The sequence below is a fragment of the Poecilia reticulata genome, chromosome 2 (genome assembly GCF_904066995.2).
Source record: "Poecilia reticulata chromosome 2, P_reticulata-male-v2, whole genome shotgun sequence".
Taxonomy (NCBI): Eukaryota; Metazoa; Chordata; class Actinopteri; order Cyprinodontiformes; family Poeciliidae; genus Poecilia; species Poecilia reticulata.
The window spans coordinates 31,664,026-31,686,491 of NC_088831.1; the positions used below are offsets into that span (position 1 = coordinate 31,664,026).

Genomic DNA, 22,466 nt, shown 5'->3' on the forward strand with positions numbered 1-22,466 from the left:
TCTTGCTTCCTCTTGCATATACACACTAGGACACATTTGATATAATTGCAATTTTTTTTATTATTGAATTATTCAAACAACTCATATATACCTCATGAGAGGACAAATTGCCTTTAATTTAATGATAACCAGAAATGTACGAGAATATCTAACAAAATGAATGGATAAAGAATACAGCATCTAGCCATACCTGATGCACACAGATACTACCGTTATTGACATCTCATATACATATTGAGTGAAGAATGTATTTCCAAATGTGCATAAACTTCACATTATCATTCATTTGTAAGTGATAAAAAAAAACAAACAAAGAAAACAACTCACGGTTTTGGCAAGTCTTTGGGGGTGTAGCAATAAAACTGAATCCGGCTAATACTCTGATGTTTAGGTGAAAAACACAGCTGTTTCTGTTTTAAGATTATGTCAACACTGACATAATGAGAAGAAGAAAAGATGTCTGACTAAAAACTTGAAAACATGTTCATCCAAATCAAATAACAAAAAAAAGACCAACTTAGCGGGGAAAACACCCGGTGCAGTGTGTCGAACTGCTGTAAATCAATGTAGCATGCTTCGACCATCAAGTGAAACGCTGTCATTCGTTGGCTAAATGAGTGTGTTTTACTGATTCCCTAAATTTGCCAGTGAGTGTAGTTTGATGCAAATATATAGCTGAAGAGAAATAAATTGCACAACAAAATTAGTAAAGAACCAATGACAAAACAGCATTCACATAAATCTATCAATAACTTACAAAGATGAGATGCTCATGTCTCCACCATATGCCTAAAGTCACTCTCCCACACACACACACACGCATACATATGCTGACACACAGATAAGTGGGGTAGTGTCTGCAGCATGGCTCCATTTGCGTGATATCAGCTCGGTCAGTGTTCGTCTGGGTACGGGACGCCTGTCAGGTAGCCGTTGGTCCCGTTTTTGTTGGTCCCGTTGGTGGTGCTGCTGTGGTGCTTCTGACTGGGAGGAGGGCTGTCGTCCTCATCAGAGCTGGACTCGATGTCACTGCGGTCATCTTTAGAAACCTGCAGAAATGAAATGATCGTTTAGAGATTTAATTTATCTACACTTTTTTAATTTGATCTTTTAAATGTGGTTGACATATTATGTGACTGTTAAAAATATGTATTTTTTAACAGATTAAAACAGGTGCTGGTTGAAATGATCTCACTCACTCTATTGTGTTTATTGGAATAAGAACTTGACGACTTGAGCCCTACTTGTGTTTCATTGCGTTCATAATAACACACTGATTATGTATCAATAAACACAGGCATTTTGCACTTAAAAACCTAAATCTGAAAACACTGTTGAACTCGAAATCACAACATTTTAACTGTGGCAGTTCATTTGATCTGAAAGAAACAGACAGAGGCTTTTGTTTACTTTTTTATCATGACTGTTAGTATTAAATGTCTAACACAGAACAACAATTTTGCATGTTTGCTGGTAATTTAAGTTAATTTAAGAGGGATCTGGTTTAAAACTCATTTTTACTTATTAATACCTAATGTTTTCTGTTATTATTGTTAGGAAAACATTTCTTAACCATTAGCCTTAGTTAGTCTGTGTTAGCATAGCTAAATTAATTGTTAGCACAATAATTTGAGCTTTTGTGGGCTAATATAAGATTTACCATGCTATATGTGTGGATACTACAAATGGGGTTCCAGCATGCAAAAATAAGTGTTAGCATAGCATGCTATTGTAAGTGTTATTAGGATGTGTATGTAGATTTTAGCATTGCTAATGCTTGAACTCATAACATGAAATAATTATATTCAGAGAACTTTCAAACAAATTCCATACACACACTGCAAAAAGTCCCCTTTCAAAAACAAGAAAAAAAAGTACAAAAACAGGGTATAATTTTCTTAAAATAAGAAAAATTATCTGCCAACAGAACAAGAAAATTTATCTTGTCAAGATTTTCTAAAACAAGAAAAAATATCTTACCAAGATAAACCTACAATATCTTAAAATTAGTGTATTTTTACTTAAAACAAGCCAATTTTACTTATACGAGTAAGATATATTATCTTATTTTAAGAAAAATTATCTCAAGTAAAGAAAATGTTACTTGACACTGAATTTCTTAAAATAGCGTAAAATTTTCTTATTTTAAGACAAATGTTCTATGTATTAAGAAAATAAATCTCATATATTCTATTTGTATTAGTAAAATTGGCTTGTTTTAAGTACAAATACACTAATTTTAAGATATTTGTAGGTTTATCTTGGTTAGATATTTTTTCTTGTTTTGGAAAATCTTGACAAGATAAATTTTCTTGTTCTGTTGGCAGATAATTTTTCTTATTTTAAGAAAATTATACCCTATTTTTGTACTTTTTTTTCTTGTTTTTGAAAGGGGACTTTTTGCAGTGATATACCTAAATCTAGTTTATTTTTATTGTTGCATAGGATTAAAATATATATTTTGTCACAGCTTTACTCAAGGTTCTTATGCTAAGACAAAAATCCCAAAATTGATCCTGTGAATACTGGAACAAGAGATGTTATTGGCTTGCTGAAATGAAGACATGAGTTCAATTACTTTTAACATCTTTATTACGTTTAAGTTTCACATAAACACAATAAAACATGACTACTGGTCAGAATTTTAAGTCTGGATGGGCATCTGATTCTGAAACAATCCTGTAAAATGACAGAACAATGACGATCTGACACATCTGCTGCACTAAGAGTCAAGCAAACCAAATTGTCCAAAGCAAAAAAAAAATCTTGGGATTAGATGTCAACAATAGGAGCTTCCCCCGCAATGAACTTCTTCCAGTAAGCCATAGCCTTTTATATGTGGAAGTCTTGCCTCAGTTACGGACGGCGTTCTCAAGACGTCTGTCAGCAGCACAGAGAGGAGTGGCCACAGACACACGGATGCTGAAAGGTGTAGTAGCTGTGATGTCCTCCTTTCAGAAGATCAGGGCAGGCATGGTTCCAATGGCCAGTAGAAAGTTGGTTTCACGATCACCACAGAGCTGAAAAGTGGTCTTGTTTGAAGTTGTTGGGTCATCTGCTAATTGGAGCACAGACAGAAAAACAGTCACAAAACAAACCACGTTTTAGGGACTAATCAGTGTAATGATGAATCAGTATCATGAATTTCTTACCTCAAGAATGTGAAGGATGCCGTCACTTGCAATTCCCAAAGTTTCTTGTAGATGGTGCAATACGTGATTGGAGATGTGTCTGGCATAGGCTTCACCATGGCAACAGTTTGGTTTACTTGAAAAATAAAACAAGTCTTATTTTAGTTTATGTGCTCAATTACAATATTACATGAATTCAAGATGGCAAGAAAGTTATTTTAATTAAATCAAACTAGGACTACTTAAATTCACAAATCAAAAATAGTGTTTAAAATATCCTGGTAACAGTGTGGAATATCTAACCTAGGCTTTTAGACTCATTGCATTTAAGTTTTTAAATTACAGCACATCAAACACCCTCAGTTAGTGAAATACTAGGCGGAATTGCTCTTTAACCATTTCCCGAATCAAAAGCTACGAATGAGAAGCCATATTAGCTATGTTAAAAAACGGAAGCTACCAAGACTCGTGTCGATATTTTTAAGCCACAGCTATTGTGGTTAATAACTGTTCAAAGCTCATATTCACAAGAGCGGCTCTTTAACCGCGGATGAAAATTGGCATATCACGACATGCTAACTAGCTTCAGTTAGCTTATCTTAGAAAGACAGACAACTTTAAACTTACCTCTCAGTACAGCAGCTGTAGGGTCTATACACGTAAAAAAGTCCTCCATCTTCATTCATGTCCAACCGAGATTAGAGAATTTGCCAAAAGAAAATCTTATAAAAGTACAGTAGATAAAAGCTTAGTTAGGCTGTTACAACTGAATTAACCGTTAATCAGGGCAGTTAAATGATCTCTGGCGTTGCCGTTAGTGATGTGCGGATTGATACTGAAATATCGATTCTTCCGATACCAGAACTTAATTCTTTAAAATCTATTGTCAGATCCAAGGATCAATACTTTCAACACTTTAGTAATTTGAGATAATGTAGATTAACTAGAGTACGTTAAAAAGTAACTAAATTATTGAGATCTTGCCTAAATGAAACGTTGTTAATGGGAACTACTTTTTCTTCCGCCTGGTAAGTATGTAATGTGTAAGGACGTAATGCCCAAGCGCAGCGTGCTGCTGACGCTCACTCACTCAGAAATGAACATGCTGACAAGATTATAAAAAAAAGTGACATGAAGCTATTTCAGCTGTCATTTTATAGTAGTTTTAATAATTAAACAAGGATGTATTTAGTAGGGTTATTACTTTACTAATTTTCTTTTTTTAGTTTGCAACTCCATTTTCATATGTTTTGTATATTTCTGCTGAATTAAAATAGCTTATAGTAAACGAGATTGTTCTCAATGTACTTCTGAGTTTAAAATGAGTGCATCAGAGTACATTGTGTTCTTTTTATGAAGCCAAGATATGGATTACATTTATTTTTTATTTAATTAAGAAACAAATTAATTGTCTTTTGCACAAAGTATGGGATCTGTATTGCCAATACCACCTTAAATTTTACTCTGTATTGGATCGGAAAGAAAATCTGTTGTATCGAACATTAATACTATCTCACTGACATTTTGGGCGCTTTCCCATGTGGATTGTATGATGTCATAAAAGGGGTTACAAACATGATGAATAAAATATTGTTCAAACTAATATTAGTAACTTATAAAGTAAGAATTTGAAATATAAACCAAAAGTTAAAATATTTATCATGACATTGAGCTAATCAATATTGTTGATTCTAATCTCATTGTGTGGAATACCAGCCATTTCAAATCACACATCAACAGAAATTTCATGACATGTCAGTAAGAGGTCCCACATCTTGCATCAAGAAGATCAGATTAAGGTCCACAGCAGACGGAAACATGCCAAGAATTATCTTGATATATAAACTGATATTGTTTCTGAAATTGTTGTGTTAAATGTCAATTGTTTAAATATTAAATTACAATTTCCTGTACACTCTGCCAACTTATACAAGAATATAAGTTCATGGGTTTTTTTAATTTTTCATTGACAATAACACAAAGGATTCCATTTGGACATAGTCTGTTTTAATTATCTGAATACATTTAATTAAGTATGTGATTTCACTTTCTGTGCTTGAAATAAGAAATTTTTACTTGTATAAAATAAGTTCTAGACTTGAAGTTTGATTGGTAAATATTGATATTCTAGATTCTAGCACATATTTACTCATAATAAGTAATATTTTCTTAACATTAAGCTTTTATATCTTACTGAGATAATTAAGTACAAAAACACTTAAAATAAGAAAAATATTCTTACATAAATCCCTCTTGGTGAGAAAAATTATCTTGTCAGAAAGAAAACAAGAAACATCTCCTTAATTTAAGATATTTAATCTTACTAAGATTTCAGTTTTTGCAGTGCAGCAATTTAAAAACATGGAGCAACGACGTATGACTAATCAAAAGAATCTGATGGTTAAATAACTAGGACAGTACAGGTCTGAAATAGATAATAAGTATACTGGATATACTGAAACGTGGTAGCTATGCATTTAGTTGTGTAGAACTACTTACATGTAAAGGATTCCACTTCCCCACCTGGAAGATTGCAAAGTAGCATGAACATAGAATAGATATGTTATTTGATATTTATTTATTTATTTATTTATTTATTTATTTATTTATTTATTTATTGATGCAATAAAACATCAAATTCAGATGCTAAACATTACAAATGTAATAATGTAATTGTTGGGGTGACATTTATTTGCAGTTTTTTCTTAAAAAGAAAGTGATTCTGTGAAAAACACAGGAACAACACAGCACAAGAATACTAACATTAATGGAAAAGCTTTTTACCGCACGATACAACAAAAAGCATACATTTAGGAATGATGCCGAGGAGAAGAGTGTGGCGACTCACCTTTCCTTTGGAGATGGCTCTGCATGCTGTCTTCACTATGAGGTAGGACCAGAATGAGTGAAGAAGCTGCAGTAAGACCAGAAGGAGGTTGAAGACCCACCAGGATGGGAAGGGGCCTACAATCTCCCAACTCTCAAACAAAGTGGTGTTTAAAATCCTTCAGCAGCAGCAGGGAGAGAATGACATGTTAAAGTTTTACGTTTTGAAAGGAAAATTTAAAAAGGTCAATTCTTTTTCTTATGTAAGAAAAACATGTGTTGGATACAAAAAATTTAGACAATAATCCTGTCATCAACTATGATTCTCTTAATTTCTACTCTTCTTTTTAATATCTGGGGCTTTCATTTCTAATTCAAATGCAAATTCCTTAAGTCGAAAGTAGGACTGAGCAGCTCTTTAGTCTTTTTGTTATCACAGAAAACCTGCCTTTGACATTGTCTCGAGTTCAGGAGAGTCTATATGGGGTGACTTTTAAATCTGATGTCAGAATCTCCCCCAAACTATTGCATGCACTTGGTGTCACAACTTTTTGTTTTTTTGATGCTTTGTCTTTTTTGCTTGGTCATACCTTTTCCTTCCAGTCAACTTTCCAGAAAATATGGCTGAATATAGAACTCTGATCAGACAGTTTCATTTGGAATAATCTTTTGTGGTCTAACCTTTTTCTGGAGTGTTTTAGTGACTGTCAAGTAAGGCAGCTGTCAAGGCAGCAGGTTTTTTCAAGATTGTGTGTACACTACAGTTCAACCATAATGTGTCAGTATGATTTTTTTGTTGTTTTAATTTTCTAAAAAATAATAATAATTTAAAAAAGTAATTAGGGGGTCTCATTAGCTGTAAGACATAATCATAAAAATATAAGATATACATATTTTAAATGCATATATCAAACATGTAAATTTCTTATTTTTAAAGGAATTATTGATTTAGGTCTATATATTTTAATAACATTTTAATATAATGAGATTTACAGAGAACAGAAAATTAATCAAAACAGTTAATGAATACAAAGACATCATCTCCAGTCTCTATTTCCAGTCTCAATGTTACGTTGAGGATCTGAGTTCAATTCATCCCTGGTTTGTTCCTTGCAAACAGCAGCTTGTGAACCATCCTCCAGATACTGAAGTCATGGCAACAACTTTAAAAATGGTGCAATGGAGGAACTGACTAAAATATGGTGCAGAAGCATTACATTACAGTTTGAAATTAAAAACATGCAACTAAATGATGCAGATTGGTTTGAATAGCTTAGAGCTGGTTTAAATGCCACAAAGGCTTTATATAAAATAAGTTATTCAAATGCTGTCTTTAGATTGAATTTTAAACATGCATCAAAATAGCATAAATAGCATTTGGAGAATGATTAAGAGCTACTATCAGAAGCAAAAATGGAAAAAAATGTAGTTGCCTGACCCAGAATGTAAATCATGCCTACATTCATTTAATGAAGTCCTGATCACGCAGCTGCTGCTGCTGACTGAAAGATGACTGTTGTGTATTCAAGGGCTGAAATTAGAATTATGATCTCCTAATATCCGACAGACTGGCCAGTTTTAACCGGCATTTTCAAGGGAATGTAATTACACAATTGTTTGGGTGGAAATTTAAAAAAAAAAAGTAAAATTAAAACTACTTTTTTTTCTCTAAAATAAAAATGAAGTTAGATTAGCCACACGTTAGACTATATAAAAAAATTCCCCAAAAATAGAAATGTTTTCATAAATAAACACTCATTTAATGTTTCAATAATGTGTAATAACATTATTGTCTCCAGTGGTCGAGTAGAACCACAATGATTTGCTTTTCATGTGCTGGTTTGTCTTTTCTTTGAAAGGTTAAAGCTGTAGTATCCATAGTAACTATTACTTAGCAACAACATTCACACAGATCTGTCCAAATCGCAAACCATTGTGGAGAAAGGGGGTTAAAAAAAAGGACTGAGATCTTGATGGTTTTGACATACATTTTCGAACATTAGCTACTAAAAGATGATAAGGAGTTCAGGCTGCTCGGGATTTGAAGCTCTGGCTGCTTCTAAGACTACTGAACTGTGTGCAAACGCAGGCACCTAACACCACTGCACTTAAGTCTCTCATCAACTGAGATGCCAGCTTTGGATCACAGAGAAAGTAAATAATTCTTACCAGATGGGGTAAACTCCCAGCCTGGAAGTTATGAAGAGACTTGCAAACATTGCAAACAGGAGGTTGCACAGTATCTGACATTTGGCATAGTTGGCCATCTTGGCAGCCTGGAATAGAATAAAAACGAAAACCAATGAACAAATATTACCGACAATACAACAGATAGAAGGTTCTTTAAATAAATCTCATTCAGTCTAGATACATAAAACAAAACAGCTAGAAGAAATAAATAAATTTTGAAGTTAGCTAAACAGATAAAGCTAAAGCTGAATGTGGAACATGGATACAGCTTCATCCACAATGTTTGAACTTTTTTTCCTCTGTGAATAGGGTCAAGTTTATACATTTGTTTTTGTAGCTATATCCTGTTGTGGGATAATCAGCTCACACTTGCCTTACTTAAAAGGCATGTCCTCCTGCCTTTCAAATTTCTAACAGTTATAAGAAACTGATCTTTGCAGGGAGAAACAAAGTCGTGAATAACTAACTAAGACATTCTACAAACTCCAATTAGCATAAATAGTCAAGTGTGAATAACATAATGCTTCACTCACATGCATTTTTAAGAAACTGTTCCAGATACAAACAATACATCTGCAATCATACGATTGCTTCCTTGAGCAAAACAACCAGTACATATTAATCTGCAAGCACCAAGATAGATCACATAATTGACATAAAAGAGGATCCACCTTGTTTGACAGATGAAGGGACACGCTTAGTGTTGTACGTTTTGCCTTTTAACTGCGAGCCACAAAGCAGGGTCAGGATTTACACATGGATTGCAGTCCATTGTAATGAACACAGGCGTATGAACATATCTCTGAACACCCTGCTGCTGACATAAGCTCATTTCTCAGATGCTCATCCATCTACATGCAACGTTTAATCTTCTGGCAGGGTCTCACCTCTATCAGCACGTCGGCTGCATCGTGTAGACACATGACCAGAGTTCCCACTCGTGCCATGTTGTTCACATAAGAAAATACGATGAGAGAGATCGCCGCCACGTGATGCAGGAACATGATCAGAAAATCCTGCAGAGACAGTTGCCGAGGAAATATCAGGCATGTACAGAAAGTATTTTTAAACATCATCTCATAAGGTCTTTAAATAGAATTAGTTAATGCACTTTTGATATCCTCAGATTCATGAACATTTTGTGCTGCAAGTTGTTGAACTTGAGTTTGGCAGAGCATGCAAATTTATTCACAGTCCTTGAAGTTTGCTAAATTCCACAAACGTTTATGTATTTCATTGGAGCTGAAGTAAACACAGGCAGGACATAATTGTGGAGTATAAGAAAATGGCATGTGCTTTATAAAATGTTTAATAAATCAACCTGAAAACTGTGGAACGTTAGGGAGGGTTTAGATGAGAATGGAAAGCTCCTGCATTTTCAAGGTTTCAAAGATCTTTGTTGACGTCCTCATGATGAGCCAGAAATGTCAGTTCCCAGACTCCTTGGGAGAAACTCTATGATAACCCAAGCATCAGTAGGTAGTGACTCAAAGTCCAGACAGAACAGACCAGACTTAACAGACACTGGACATGCTTGCTGTTCTCATTCTTGCAAGAATTTATAAAGTGCTGTTTGAGTGAACATCACCAATCTCTGCTTGGTAACTAAGTGTGACAGTTCATCAGGGGAAGCTCCTCTTTCTTCATTTACATTTTTTACGTTTAGTTTGACTAGACCATTTTGGCTTTTAGTCATTTTAGCTTTAAGTCTGACTGTATGTTAGTGGTTATGAGCTCACTGGAAGGTGAGCCTCCATCTTAGACTTCACCATTTTTATTTCCCTGTTTTTAGCTTCATCTACCTTGTCAGCAGCCTTGACCAGCTTCCCTATTCCCACAGCATCATGCTGCTACCACGATTTTTCTGAGACGGTGCATTCATGCTGAGGTTAAATTACTTATCCTTCTCACTTTATTTCACAATAAAATTCACAGCTTTATGTTCATCTGTTACAATAAATTCCAATAAATGACATCAAAGTTGCATTTGCAACGTGACTAGTATCAGTGAGGTTTTGCAATGGTTATGACTTCACACTCAAGATCAAATTGTAACATTACTACTACAAAATACCCTAAAAACAAAAGTAAAAAAATACAAATAAAATGAAATTAGAAACCAAATGGGACTTGAGCTGAACATTACTGTAACTTAATAATAAAATCAGCCTGTAGTACCACCTTAGTATCGCCCCTTAAGTTTGGGATAGCTTTAAATGGAGCTCCATGTGAATGAAAATGCATGTAGAGACATGGGCATAAGTGTCCTTGCAATTCTTTAGCTACCGGAAGGTTTTAGCTGCAAGCAATTAGAACCAGCGAAGAAGGTTAAGTAAATTAGGAGGGAGGATGAAAAGGAGCAGGATGGACACAAGATGCAGACTGAAAACGAAGGCAAGAGTGTGCAGGGAGAGACATACTGGAACTGGCAGGAGATGCAGAGGACCCTCCTCAGTCTAGTGCTGTGCATGAAATAAACTGAAAGGAGAAACAAAAACAGAAACACATGCCAACAGTCAACAGAGAGATGACAGAGTGAAGGCAAACAGCATGGCATCATGGAGTCTGCTCTGAGTGCAGAGAGTTTAATGGGAAGGGCAGAGGGCAGAGCTGTGGACGAACCAGAGGAGGGAGTAAAGACCATGACTGTGATGCATGCAAATGAACCAAAAGTGTTGCCAGTTTTACAAAAAAATACAATACAATAAAAACAACAACAAAAAAATGGATGTGAGAAGATATGGGTTGGTGAACTGACCAAGTTGAACTTAAAAAAAAAACAACAACAGAAAACTACAATATCTTTTAGCTACTAGAGTGGCAGAACACATTGCAAGTATTGCATCATCGCAGTGTTTAATTTGAAAAATCTCAGTGGTTGGTTTGGAAATTTACAAGCCAATAAAATATTCTGCGTCTTTGATGATGCCCGTAGAAACCCAAACATGAGCCAGCTAGTGTTGAAAATACCAAAGGTCAAAGTCAGAAGCACCGTAACGGCAGAGGAGTCAGAAAAATTTAGATTTATTACAAATGATCACATTGTTATGTGATTTATGAATTCAAGCCCTGATATCTAACAAAGTAAAACTTTAGGTTATATTACTAATGAGAAAAGTAAATTACTTCAATTAAAAATGGAGTAATGTAAACTTACAGCATGTTACTGTGCACCTTTTTGGGTGTTATTTCTTAACAATAAATAATTTTCTTAATTTTGGCCCTAAATTAGAAATCCTATTTCCCCCCTCATGCAGTAAATGCACCATATTTAGCACTAACAGGTCCTGTGAACAACAACACTATGCAGTATAGAAAGAAGTACTAAGTGAAGTTATTTTGAGTATAAGCAGGATGTTCAAACACGATGCTTGAGGAAGCACAAGGACGTAACGCAGTTTTTCTATTTGGTTTCGGCTGCTAGGCTTACTAACAACACTGTAATCATTCTGTCTGTTCTAAAATATTATAGAAGCCTAAGTTTTTTTTCCTCTTTTCATGTGTACTCCATCACACTGTGTAACATCGCCTGGCCTCTTTCATAAATAATCCATTATAGGATATGGCCAAAAGGCTTGAAATGTATGTATACATTTAACAGACCAATTTCTAGACTTGAAAATTGTGGGAGTTTTACAGTTGTAAAGGATTTTATGAAAAAATAAAATAAAAAATGAATGATACTAAATATATATTAGGCAAACAGCTGCAAAATAAGAACAATGTAAGGGGTATCAGTTGGGAAATACTTGCAGAAACTTTTGGGCGTCACAAGATTTTTAGATTTTTGATATTTTGCTATTTCCCACATGAGTAAGGCAGGAAACCAACTTCAGGCCAGACAGGCTATGTATAACTGTTTCTATGCAAGAGCAGTGAGTCAGAAAAGGTTGGTATTCATGACGACAATGGTATTTTCTATAGCGATTCATTCTAAAGTGAATTATAGGTGTGATTTTAGAAGGAATGTTGTCTGAGTGATGCTGTAGTCATCCTTACCTTCCTCCTGATGTCTGTGAAGCGGGAAAAGAGTAACGACAGGTAGAAGGACAGCTCCAGTATGTAGTAATAATGGACATCCACAGTCAGAGGCTGCATACGTATAAGGAGAACGTCTCAGAACATTTTAAACAGAAGGAGATACCTTTTTGTAAAGTTGTTGGAAGGTTTTTCTTAACTTCTACCTGGTAAGGGTAGTTGTACCAGCACTCCTTAGTGTTCCACAACCATGGAGTCTGAAGGAAAGAATCAAATCATAAATTTTGACCTTAATTATAATGTCCCTATTACTAGAGGTAAGAGTGGCTGTAATCCTGGATTAAAGAAAAAAAAAAAAAAACTACAGTGAATGAGACAAAGAGATTTACACTGCATGTTCTGGTGGGAAAAGAAGCTGAACTAAAGAGCCATTAGAGGCTACACTTAAATTCTGAGTAAATGTGTTACGAGCAAACTGTGACCCGTCACTGCGCTTGAGTTTAGTTCTCCTGCACTGCTTTCCAGACCTGCTCTATTAATAAATCCCACAGAGGCTGGAGGCTGGCGCCTGCAGTACCAACTGCCGGGGAGTGAGCTATTTTTCACAAAGTGCTTCGTCATGCAACTTGTGTCTCAGAGACTTTTTCTTTTTTTCCAACTCTATCTCAGCTCCTGCCGTGATTGCTATTATGTATGCACTTTCATGAATATATGCATGAAATATGTGAAACCTCCTGAGCTCTATTTTTCAGTAATAATCAGTCAGCAGACTCATTCTCAGATTTATCTCCCGTGGCTTTTTGTTCTTAGCTTTCAGCAGAATCAGTACCTGGCAGATTTTTAACTAGGAGTACCGGGAGTACTGGGAGGCTCTGATAAACATTGTTACACTATCACTAAAGGTGATAGTGTGCCTATTTAAAGAAGATGCTTTGGCGCAACAAATGCAACAAAAAAGAATAAGGAATTGTCAGCCCCGATATGAAACATAAAGAACTTTTAAAAAGCTAAAGTTTGTAGCAAAAATCAACATTTTAAATGACCGAATGTGAGTACGGTAATAATGCTTTTAAAATATTGAATGCAGTCAAAGAAGGAGAACTGGCAAAAGAACATTACTGGAAGAATCATTTATTATCGTTGCTATTTTACTGAACAAAATGAAAATTGTAAGAAAAGTGTAACTTTTGCACAACACCGTTTAATAGCCATTATGCATTATTGAGGACATTTTTAGAAGCCTATCACACTTAAAAATTCAGATACAAAGACTGTTTGTATCAATGATTGTCATTTAAAAAGTCACAATATATTTACTTGTTACAGCTGCAAGCTGTTTGGGGCATGATTTACCTGACTTGCACAGGCAGCTTTTGCAAAATATCTCAAACTTAGTCAGATTGGATGTAGAATCTCTGTAAAAGAGTCTCTGGTAATTCATGTTTATCCACAGATTCTCAATTTGACTTTGCTGTGACTGGGTCACTCTAAAGCATAAATACTAAACCAGTCTTTTGTAGCTCTAGCTGTATGCTTATTGTTGTTGTCCTGCAGGAAGATTAATCTCTAACATTTTTAGTCTGAGGTCTTCTGGAGCCGCTAACAGATTTTCTAACGTCACTGTTCTGTGTTTGGCTCCATCCATCTTTCCATCAAGTCACACCGGCGTCCATGTCCCTGCTGAAGTAAAATTTTCCCACAGCAAGGTGCTGTATGCTGAATGTCCTTAATAGATTTGCAAATGTAGCATATTCTTTCCGTTTGTGGATAACTGGATTAAGTAGTTAATCCAGTTAACTACTTAATCCAGATGTTTAAAGCTTATGATATTGTTTTATAACCTAACCCTGGTTTATACTTTCCCCTGACTGTAGTCTTTGGTCTTCATTGTTCTGCTTGTTTGCTAATGCTCTCTAGCAAAACTCTGAGGGCCTTAAAAACATCTGGATATATTAAGATTAAATGACACACTAGTAACATTGGATTTTAAGGGTTGATCCCCAAAATTATGAAAAAGCTCAAGGGTTGGGATTACTTTCACAAGGCACTGTATGTACTTCTAGTTGTGACATTTACAATATGAGACTGGGGGTAAAAAAAAGCTTACCTTTTTAAGAAAACGCACTCCATAGGTGAAAATATATAGGTAGAAGGTAAATCTCCACCTGGAGTAAATAAGAAGAACACATATTCAGAGTGAGACATTGTTTTTCTAAGAATTTGGCCAGTAAATTGCAGCTACATTATGATTAGACTGTCAAGGCCATCATGACCTTGACACTACAATAATTGTAACAAGTTCTTTGGAGCCTTTGGATGTTTATCTGCAAATCCATGTTAGTTGCAGGTGAAATATTTCACTTCTCTTAGCTTCTTTTTTAATTAGAAATTTACAAAGGGATATTTTCAATGTTTTTGTTGAGAAAACTGTCGAATCGAAAAGAAGGTTTATTTTCACAAGTAAAGAATAAAAATATAGCAATATTAGGATTTCAAGGGATCTTATACCACAATGTGCTGTACAACACTAATTTATTTCTATCACGAGATAATTGTCCTGCGCAGACAATCGGTGACGTGTTCCTCTTAGGTCTGCTTCCAGCCTTCCCCGCTCTGTGCTTTAAATAATCCTGCATATACTTTAGTTTCTGCACAATGATGTGATTAGGAGTTCTGCCTCTGAGGTTTACAAAGAAGATATTGCTGGAGCTGACACGGCTGTGATCAAAGACTTGCTGACAAGGAAGACGTGCCTACTTTATGAAACCGGTTCTTAACAGTCAGCAAGGGAGAATGAGAATTTAAAACTATCAAACAAGCAAAGGCAAATCTTCAGCTAAGACCATGCAGGCAGGCTACATTCAAATCAATCGAGCTCAGTTGAAAAATATTATATTAATCCCGCTGGGAAACGAGGACACAGGATTTTCTTGACAAAAAAAATAAAAAATAAGTAGGTGGATGAGAGAGTCGAGACATAGCTTTCCTTTTTGTTTTTTCAAACAAAGATGCTCCAGCTGACTTCATTTAGACCCGAAACCCTCAATAACTCAATGGAGAGGAGCATGAATCTATATTATCATCACAATGTGTCCATATCAGCAAAATCTAGTCCTTTTCTGCGGTTGTTTGAAACATTCAGTTGTAAGCCTTTAACAAATAGCAGAAAAATAATCACCAAGACAACATGCAGCTTATGGGAAAGCATCATTAGTTGCTTGATGTGCATGATCAAAAGTATTGTAAAAGCAAATTAAGTGGACGAGCGTACCTGGCACATAGTAAAAACTGTTGCATGGCAACTGGTTGATCGAGCCTGCAAGAGTCTTTCTCAAAGTGTTGCTGAAATGCTGCCATGCACAAAAAATATATCCCAATGACTCACAACAGCATCCTTTGAATAGAGTTTCTGAAGTCAAACACAGATGTTTTTTTTTTTGTGTCGAAATTGCTGACACTTTTTCAGACAGCACAACCTGTTGAGATAAATGAGGATTTGTCATTTAATTATCAGCAACTTCTCATTAGCACCCCACAGAGGAATGCTTGTTAAATGTAAACAGTGACAATTTTGTGCTATGATGAACTCCCCCTATGGTACAAATAACTTACAAAACATTGTTTAAAAAGTGTTTTAATAACAGAAAATAAACAAGGCTATCTGAAATGCTACGAGACAAACACTGTCCCTTCAAAATAACCACATATTCAAACAATAAATTGTTCCTGATAGTAGACTGAACTGTTTTAGCTCTTTTAACTGAGCATAGCAACTTAATGAGGTTATAGTGAGGGATAAAGGGGCAAAGACAATTACGCATTTATTCTGCTTAATGACAGGAACAAAATAATAAAAGTCAACGCTGCTTCGTTTACTTTACCTTCTCCACGTAGGATTTAAGAGTATTGATTGGCACTTAATGGTTTGTTTTCACGACTCAGCTTTTTATCTTTTGTTTAATTTATTAGGAAATTGATTTGCACAAGTAAAAAAAAAAGGTAATGGCCTTTTATTCTAACCAGCAGACAGTGTCTTTGGTTTCAAACTATTTCAAAGAATCTGTAAGTCTTGAAAAACTTACTACAGCTTCGACCAATCAATATGTTGTAGTTGTTTTTCTATTTTTTTATCTCAACTGAAAGGGGTCTAGAGCAAAAAACAAGAAAACTTCAATTGCTCCTTAATTGTACTTTCTTAAATGGAAACAGTTTTGGAGAAGTCAAACTGTGTTTTAAAGAATTTCTGTTTAGTGCCGAATTATCCATTTCTGATTTGGTCAGTGTAAGTATTTAACATTTTCAAAAAAATAAAAAATAAAAAAATCACATATTATTAAGGTATTATTATTTTTTATTTTATCGTAGATCTCAAGAACTATTGAGTGGTTCTTTAAGTTTACCCAGTCAGAAATAATGATTTTAGATATTAACTTTTTTTAAATTTTGCTTACATTGTTTACAACACGGGGGCGCCAAATCCCCCTTAACTGGATATTTAAATATGCAACAGAAAACACACAGCTATCGGAAATGTTTTGATTTTCTTCTTATGCTTGAGACGCCCCTTGACAACATGTCACCCTGACCAGTTTGTCTATACCAACCTCCCCCCACCCCCACACTGCCTATATTGATTAAAACCCAAGTTGAGGTGATGACAGAAAAGATAATAATGACAGAAAAAGAGAAGTTCAGCAGCTGGAACCAGTGAGGACTCCCAGCCTACTCTCATCTTGTTGTAATGAAGAAAAAGCTAAAGAGAAGATGAACTGTAAAAACCTCACTGCAAAAACTTCACTTTCATCATCTAATTTTATTTATTTTGATCCAGTTGAAAGTTTCATTCCAGGAGTCATCCCACTATAGGTTTCTTTCTAAAAATAGAAGCGTGATCTTAGTTACTTTTTTTGCAGTATATTTGGGGTAAGAAAAGACAAAAGCTTCCAAACAAAAGCTCTATGCAATCATCATTATTTCTTAGTAAACATGCTTTCTACACACTGTGTGTTTGCATAATGAAAAGAATACAAAACAGATCAGTGGCCCACACAATGGAGAGACAAAGAATCCTATCAGTCAGGGACAGCTGGGCACGAGAGCTTAATTACAGCACAATTGCTGCAGAAGGGACTGAAGCCAGCCTGGTTTGGAGACCTGCAACAACCGAGGCAGACGACCTGGACAAACTATTGCAAAGCCCAGAGGTCCGCAACGCTAATTACGCTGCAGATAACAGCGTCCGCTCAGTTGTTTCTTTAGCCGCCTGAAAGCGTGGTTGAAAAGCTGAGAGGGGCAAAATTCCAGTTTCTTCTTGAGCAAGAGAACGCATGTTTTTGTCTTCTGAGAGTCCTCTGTGATGTTGTAATACAAGTCCAGTGGTCTAATCAGTCAAATGTGTTCTCCTGAGAGAACAGCAGCCTCAGGCGGATCAGGGGATGCGAGGCTCCCCGTGTCTCAGACTGTCAGATTTGCTCCGATGGTGTCAGACATGACTCGGCTCTGACAACAAAACTGGCTCTTTGGCCTTTGACATCACACTGCTAAGTAACTACAATCTCTCGGATGGCAAACGCATTACTGCAGATTAGCCGGCTCTCTGTTCGCCGTCTTGAGTGGGTTTCTTATCAAATGGCTTTAACTATTAACCCACAGCATGAAAGTGGTTAACTGGAACTTAAGCATCATTTTTTCTCACTCAGCTTCTGTTTGCCAAAAGGACAAAAAAAAAGAGAGAAAAAAAAAGAAGAGATTATTAGATATCCACTGGATATGTTCTGAAGAGCAATCACATAAAATCTAAAGATAATTGAACAGAAAAAAATGTTTATTGTATTTTTAGTTCTAATATTTTTAAACACTTTCCATTTTTCTTTGTTTATTTTTCTCATTATGGTGCTAGTGGCAAAGTGCAAAACAGAATTACAGTTTTCTATTTACAAAGGTTGTGGATGCATCCCTTGAGTTACGTTAATGATTTTAGTAGTTGTATAGAGTTTTCTGTTAGCTTATTCTGTGTTATGGCATAGCACCATAACACAGCGTGAATGTCCTGGATTCAAATCCCAATCAGGAACCTTCTACGTGGTTTCCATGTTCTTTCCATGCATGCTAGGGTTCAATTCTTGTTGAAGTGTAATCTATTTTGGATTATTTGGCTGCTCTAAACTGTCCACGGGCTTCAATGTGTATGTGTGTATACATGGTTGTCTTTCCTTTGTGACAACCAAGTCTATCAATGGACTTTTGGTAGAACGGAGATCAGTTCATTGAGCACTGGAGATAGGCACCAACTGACCTCTGACCCTATACTGAATAAACCTCATGGAGCATGGATGAAAAACAAGGTTTTACTTCTTTTTGAATTGCTGCATTGTCTTGTTTTGTGGGTGATGTAATGGTACCAAGTCAGAGGCTCCAGGTCAGTTTCACCCTTTTAACAACTCACCCCTCCATGATGACATTTCACACCATTTTACTTCTATTATCTACCGGTGAACAATCCGTTTCTTACGCATGGTAATATTAATAGTATTTTAGGGTTGTTTTGAGAATTCAATAAATCAATAAATACATACAAATAGCTTATGAAGGATTGTGGTTCTGATCATGACAGTCAACTCATGAAATATGACAAATGAACCAGCAATTAGTCCCATGACTAAATTTTCCTGCAGAAAAGCAATTTAAATCCTTGATAGTCAAATCAGGTGTGAAAGGGAGACGCCTCTATTTTTACACCTGAAAAATAAAAACTGTACCCAGCATTCATGGATGTTGCCTGATATTGTACTTTGCAGACAAAACAATGTAGACTTCACTCTAAAATTTCCAAAACTCAAACTGACATTTTAAGCGCTCTACATTACGTCTAATTTGTCTAAGTGATTCATTATTTATTGCTTCCTGCACAAGGCATGAGAGGGAACTTTCAGTAAGCATGAAAACCTGCTCTGATAAGGTTATCTATCGTCCCTGCTTTTACTACTGTCACTGCCTTTCTTATTGATGCATGGCAAAGCGGCACAACCTATTCAAATCAGCCCTCACTTATACATCAGCTTTGTCAGGGAGCCAAAGCGAAGCACTGATGCAGCAATCAACATTAGGCAGATACACAGGTCACTGTGATAAGATTTCCTTGGCAGGTTACAAATCTGTCATTTGTTTTTTAGTCAAACTTGGGTGTTGTTCAATGCAAGATAGATGACTTGTGGCTAATTCAGGAGTGATAGGTCTTACATGCTTTCACAGAATCTGGCGAGGGTGCTCGGCTTCTCCTGGTTGCGCCGTTGCCGAAACCAGCGCTGGATGGTGCGCACATCCCAGTCGAGCTGCTTGGACAGGCCCTCCAGCCTTTTCTCATCGGGATGCTAGCAAAAAAATAAAAATAAAAATTAAAGCACCTCATGTGTCGAGTTAATATTTTTGATGCAGAACAAATTTATTAAACATATTACAATCAAACATAAAAGCACATATCCTCACCTTGGTTATAGCAGTGAAAACCTTCTCTAAGATAGCATTGGGCTGTGCCTTTTGTGGCCCGTTGGCCTGGATCTTCAGGCCCATTGCACATGGCCTTGCAATAAACCTGCAAGAAAACACACATCATAAGAGTTCAAAACAATGCTTCATGTATGAAAGAGCAACAAAGACTGAAGGTACTTTAAACCGTTTAATAGTCTTTTATCCAGAGGCTATTAATCCTATATAAACTTCAGGTTCATTTTGAGTGCTAAAGCCACCCACAGACAGAATGGTACCCTTGGCAGAAAGCCATAACTCCCACATTAAAATTCTCTGCTGTGTTTGATTCAAATATACAATATACCTATGTATTTGTTAAACTGAAACACAGAAATGAGGAAATGTGTTATCTTGGCTGTTATGTATTCTTTTACAGAGTTTATTTCTCTGACAACTGTCACTACAAAAATATAAAAATAGGTAAATATATATATATATATATATATATATATATATATATATATATAGTATGGTGGCTTATAAGTACAAGTGATAAAACTATTTCACAACTTTCCAACTCTACCTGACTGAAAAGCTGCAGCAAATCAAGAAGAGTCGGAGAAATTACCTGTCTCCACAATTTATTCACCCTATTTATTTTACTGTGGAAAGAGCTGAAATATGTATGATTTTGAAGGAAAATATGTCAGATATTCTAAAATAATTAAGAAAACAGTGGAAATGACTTCCAATTCTACTAAATCAGTTGTGTTATTTTTTTGTAACAGGTTACACTTTGCACAACACAGGGAGAGCACACTACACATTGACTGGACATGGGGATAAGCAACAGAAAACTTAATCTTGGTTCACTTGACAGAAAATATTTTTTGTTTTTAAAGTGCTAATACCTTGACAGCTGAGCTGTCAGCCATATACCCCATATCAAATATAATACACCTTTTGATTATAACATACATAAGTATTTAGTAAACTAAAAAATAGAAGAGGAAGTAATAAAGTAAGTAATAATTAATCATTAATAAATAATTAACAACTATCTGTGGTTGCTTGTATGCACAGCTCATGTTGGCCGAGACCTTCCTGAGAGTGTTCGTGCTGAAAAACCTGCAAAATGTATGATTCCACAGTTTTTTCCTCTTCTAATTATTTCATGACTAATATAGTCTACATATTGAGCCGGTCTTTGCAAGGGATGTATGGAAAACAAATCCCAGACTGGACTGTCCATAATAGTCCCACTAACTGCCTATATGAGGTTAAAATTGGGACCCAAATGGGTCTTGATGCAGTGTATAACTTAAAATCATTTTCTTAATACCCATTTAAACTTTAGCTGATTTAGTCAACTGCCGTAACAACTGTCTCTTATCTAATGACTGCTGGAGAAAGACACCAGCCCCCTGTGACACTGCAAGGATAAGCAGGAATAAAGAATGGATGGATTAATAGGTAGATGGATGGATTTATGGATGCAACCCAATTGGGATGCATAGACGTAGTATTTTATGCGCTATGACTTACTACCCATTCGAATGGGGCAAATACACACATTTTAGCCGCCAATTAAAGAATATAACAATATTATATGTCAAACAGTGTAAGTGATTCTGTGGTGGGTGTGGATAATGGGCTTAACTGGAAGTAGGGCACCTGGCAAAATTCTGCTTTGGGCCCCATGTAATCTTGGGTCGGCTCTGGGTTTAACTCAGATCTGTGAGGCCTCGGTGACTTTCTATGATTGTAACTGCTGTGATCAACACAATATGAGCCATTCTGATTACTCCACAATAAAACTCAAAAACAGGCAAAACTCAATTAAAGCACAACCCGATTGAAATAAGAAGAAAAACACGTCGATAGTTAGGAGCCTATTTCGTGTTTTGTGGAAAAACAGGTTTGGTGTGCAGGGACAGGTTAGGTCCGGTCAGTCGGCTCTGACAGAGGCATCAAAGGCAAACAACGCTGCAGGCCTGCAGAAGAACCGTGGTGATTTGTGAGCTATCCAGATAAGATGCCATTGTTTAGGAGGGGGGGTGGGGGGGGGGGAGACAGACAGCGGACAGCGGCGCGACGTCTCATCGACACAACAAAAGCGCATCCCCATCACCACCTGCTTCATTCAGTCACTTCAGAACCCACCTCTCAAAAACCAGCCGTATCATAAAGATGCAGAAAGCCAGAGGACAAGCCAGATAGAGATCCTCGGCTTGCGGGAACGTCGCCTCATCTGTGTTTTTTAAGTCAGCCCAGGTCACATTATGGGGGAGCCAGAAGCGTTCGTTCCAGAACCACGCCAGAATCCCGGCCATCTCCCTGCAGCAAGACGCGATGGAGGAACGGAGGGCTCGCTGCGTCTCGGAGGTCTCTGTCGGGGGAGATCCGACTCGCCTGATGAAGAGATATCCGTGTGCGACCGCCGTCCGTCCGCTTCCCTTCAACTATCCCAGTGTAGGGAAGTAGACTCAATCAGCTCCTCAGCAACTGATTGGTGCGTTCAAATGTCATGTAATAGCCCTGTCAGTGCGCGTAATAAAAATGTAATACTACGGGTCTATCAATCTAAACCAATTGGAAAATAGAAAATGTCACAATGACACTCGGTATGGGTTATTTGTGTAGATGACGCGTACACATTACTTCTTTTATAATGCTCATTTGATGTGTAAGTCTACAACCTGCGATCACCTGCCTTCTGGGTCAAGAACGTCATGTAAAACATTCTCATAGTCAAACTCAACTGATTCTTCATCAAATTAAGCTAAATGCTGGATGAGAGACCACAAAATGCAGCAACGTTGTACAAATACAAAGGGTAACTTGTCAAACTCTGACACCTTCTGACCAATTTGA

At 36.3% G+C, this 22,466-nt stretch overlaps 1 protein-coding gene and 1 long non-coding RNA gene across 2 annotated transcripts; both read right to left on the reverse strand.

The window, feature by feature from the left end:
* Window positions 1-35: 35 nt before the first annotated feature.
* Window positions 36-22,414, reverse strand: cers6 (ceramide synthase 6). The gene is made up of 11 exons (XM_008404052.3): window positions 21,756-22,414; window positions 19,611-19,716; window positions 19,365-19,495; window positions 14,233-14,290; window positions 12,332-12,382; window positions 12,147-12,239; window positions 9,035-9,163; window positions 8,127-8,233; window positions 5,980-6,136; window positions 5,631-5,654; window positions 36-1,049 (listed from the first exon to the last, which is right to left on the reverse strand). Exons 1-11 carry the CDS (start codon window positions 21,923-21,925, stop codon window positions 894-896), a joined length of 1,182 nt encoding a protein of 393 aa, XP_008402274.1. The 5' UTR covers window positions 21,926-22,414; the 3' UTR covers window positions 36-893.
* LOC145550128 (uncharacterized) lies at window positions 2,575-4,243 on the reverse strand. The gene is made up of 3 exons (XR_014085981.1): window positions 3,759-4,243; window positions 3,153-3,267; window positions 2,575-3,058 (listed from the first exon to the last, which is right to left on the reverse strand). It is a non-coding gene; the product is annotated as an uncharacterized LOC145550128 (long non-coding RNA).
* Window positions 22,415-22,466: the final 52 nt, after the last annotated feature.

Bases quoted from the DNA above. Each gene is read 5' to 3' on its own strand.
- cers6 (XM_008404052.3), bottom strand. From the start codon at position 21,925: ATGGCCGGGATTCTGGCGTGGTTCTGGAACGAACGCTTCTGGCTCCCC. The intron at 12,240-12,331 runs GTAGAAGTTAAG...ATACGTATGCAG, and splicing joins GGTACAACTACCCTTACCAG to CCTCTGACTGTGGATGTCCA. The intron at 5,655-5,979 runs GTGAGTCGCCAC...GCAATCTTCCAG, and splicing joins GAGCCATCTCCAAAGGAAAG to GTGGGGAAGTGGAATCCTTT.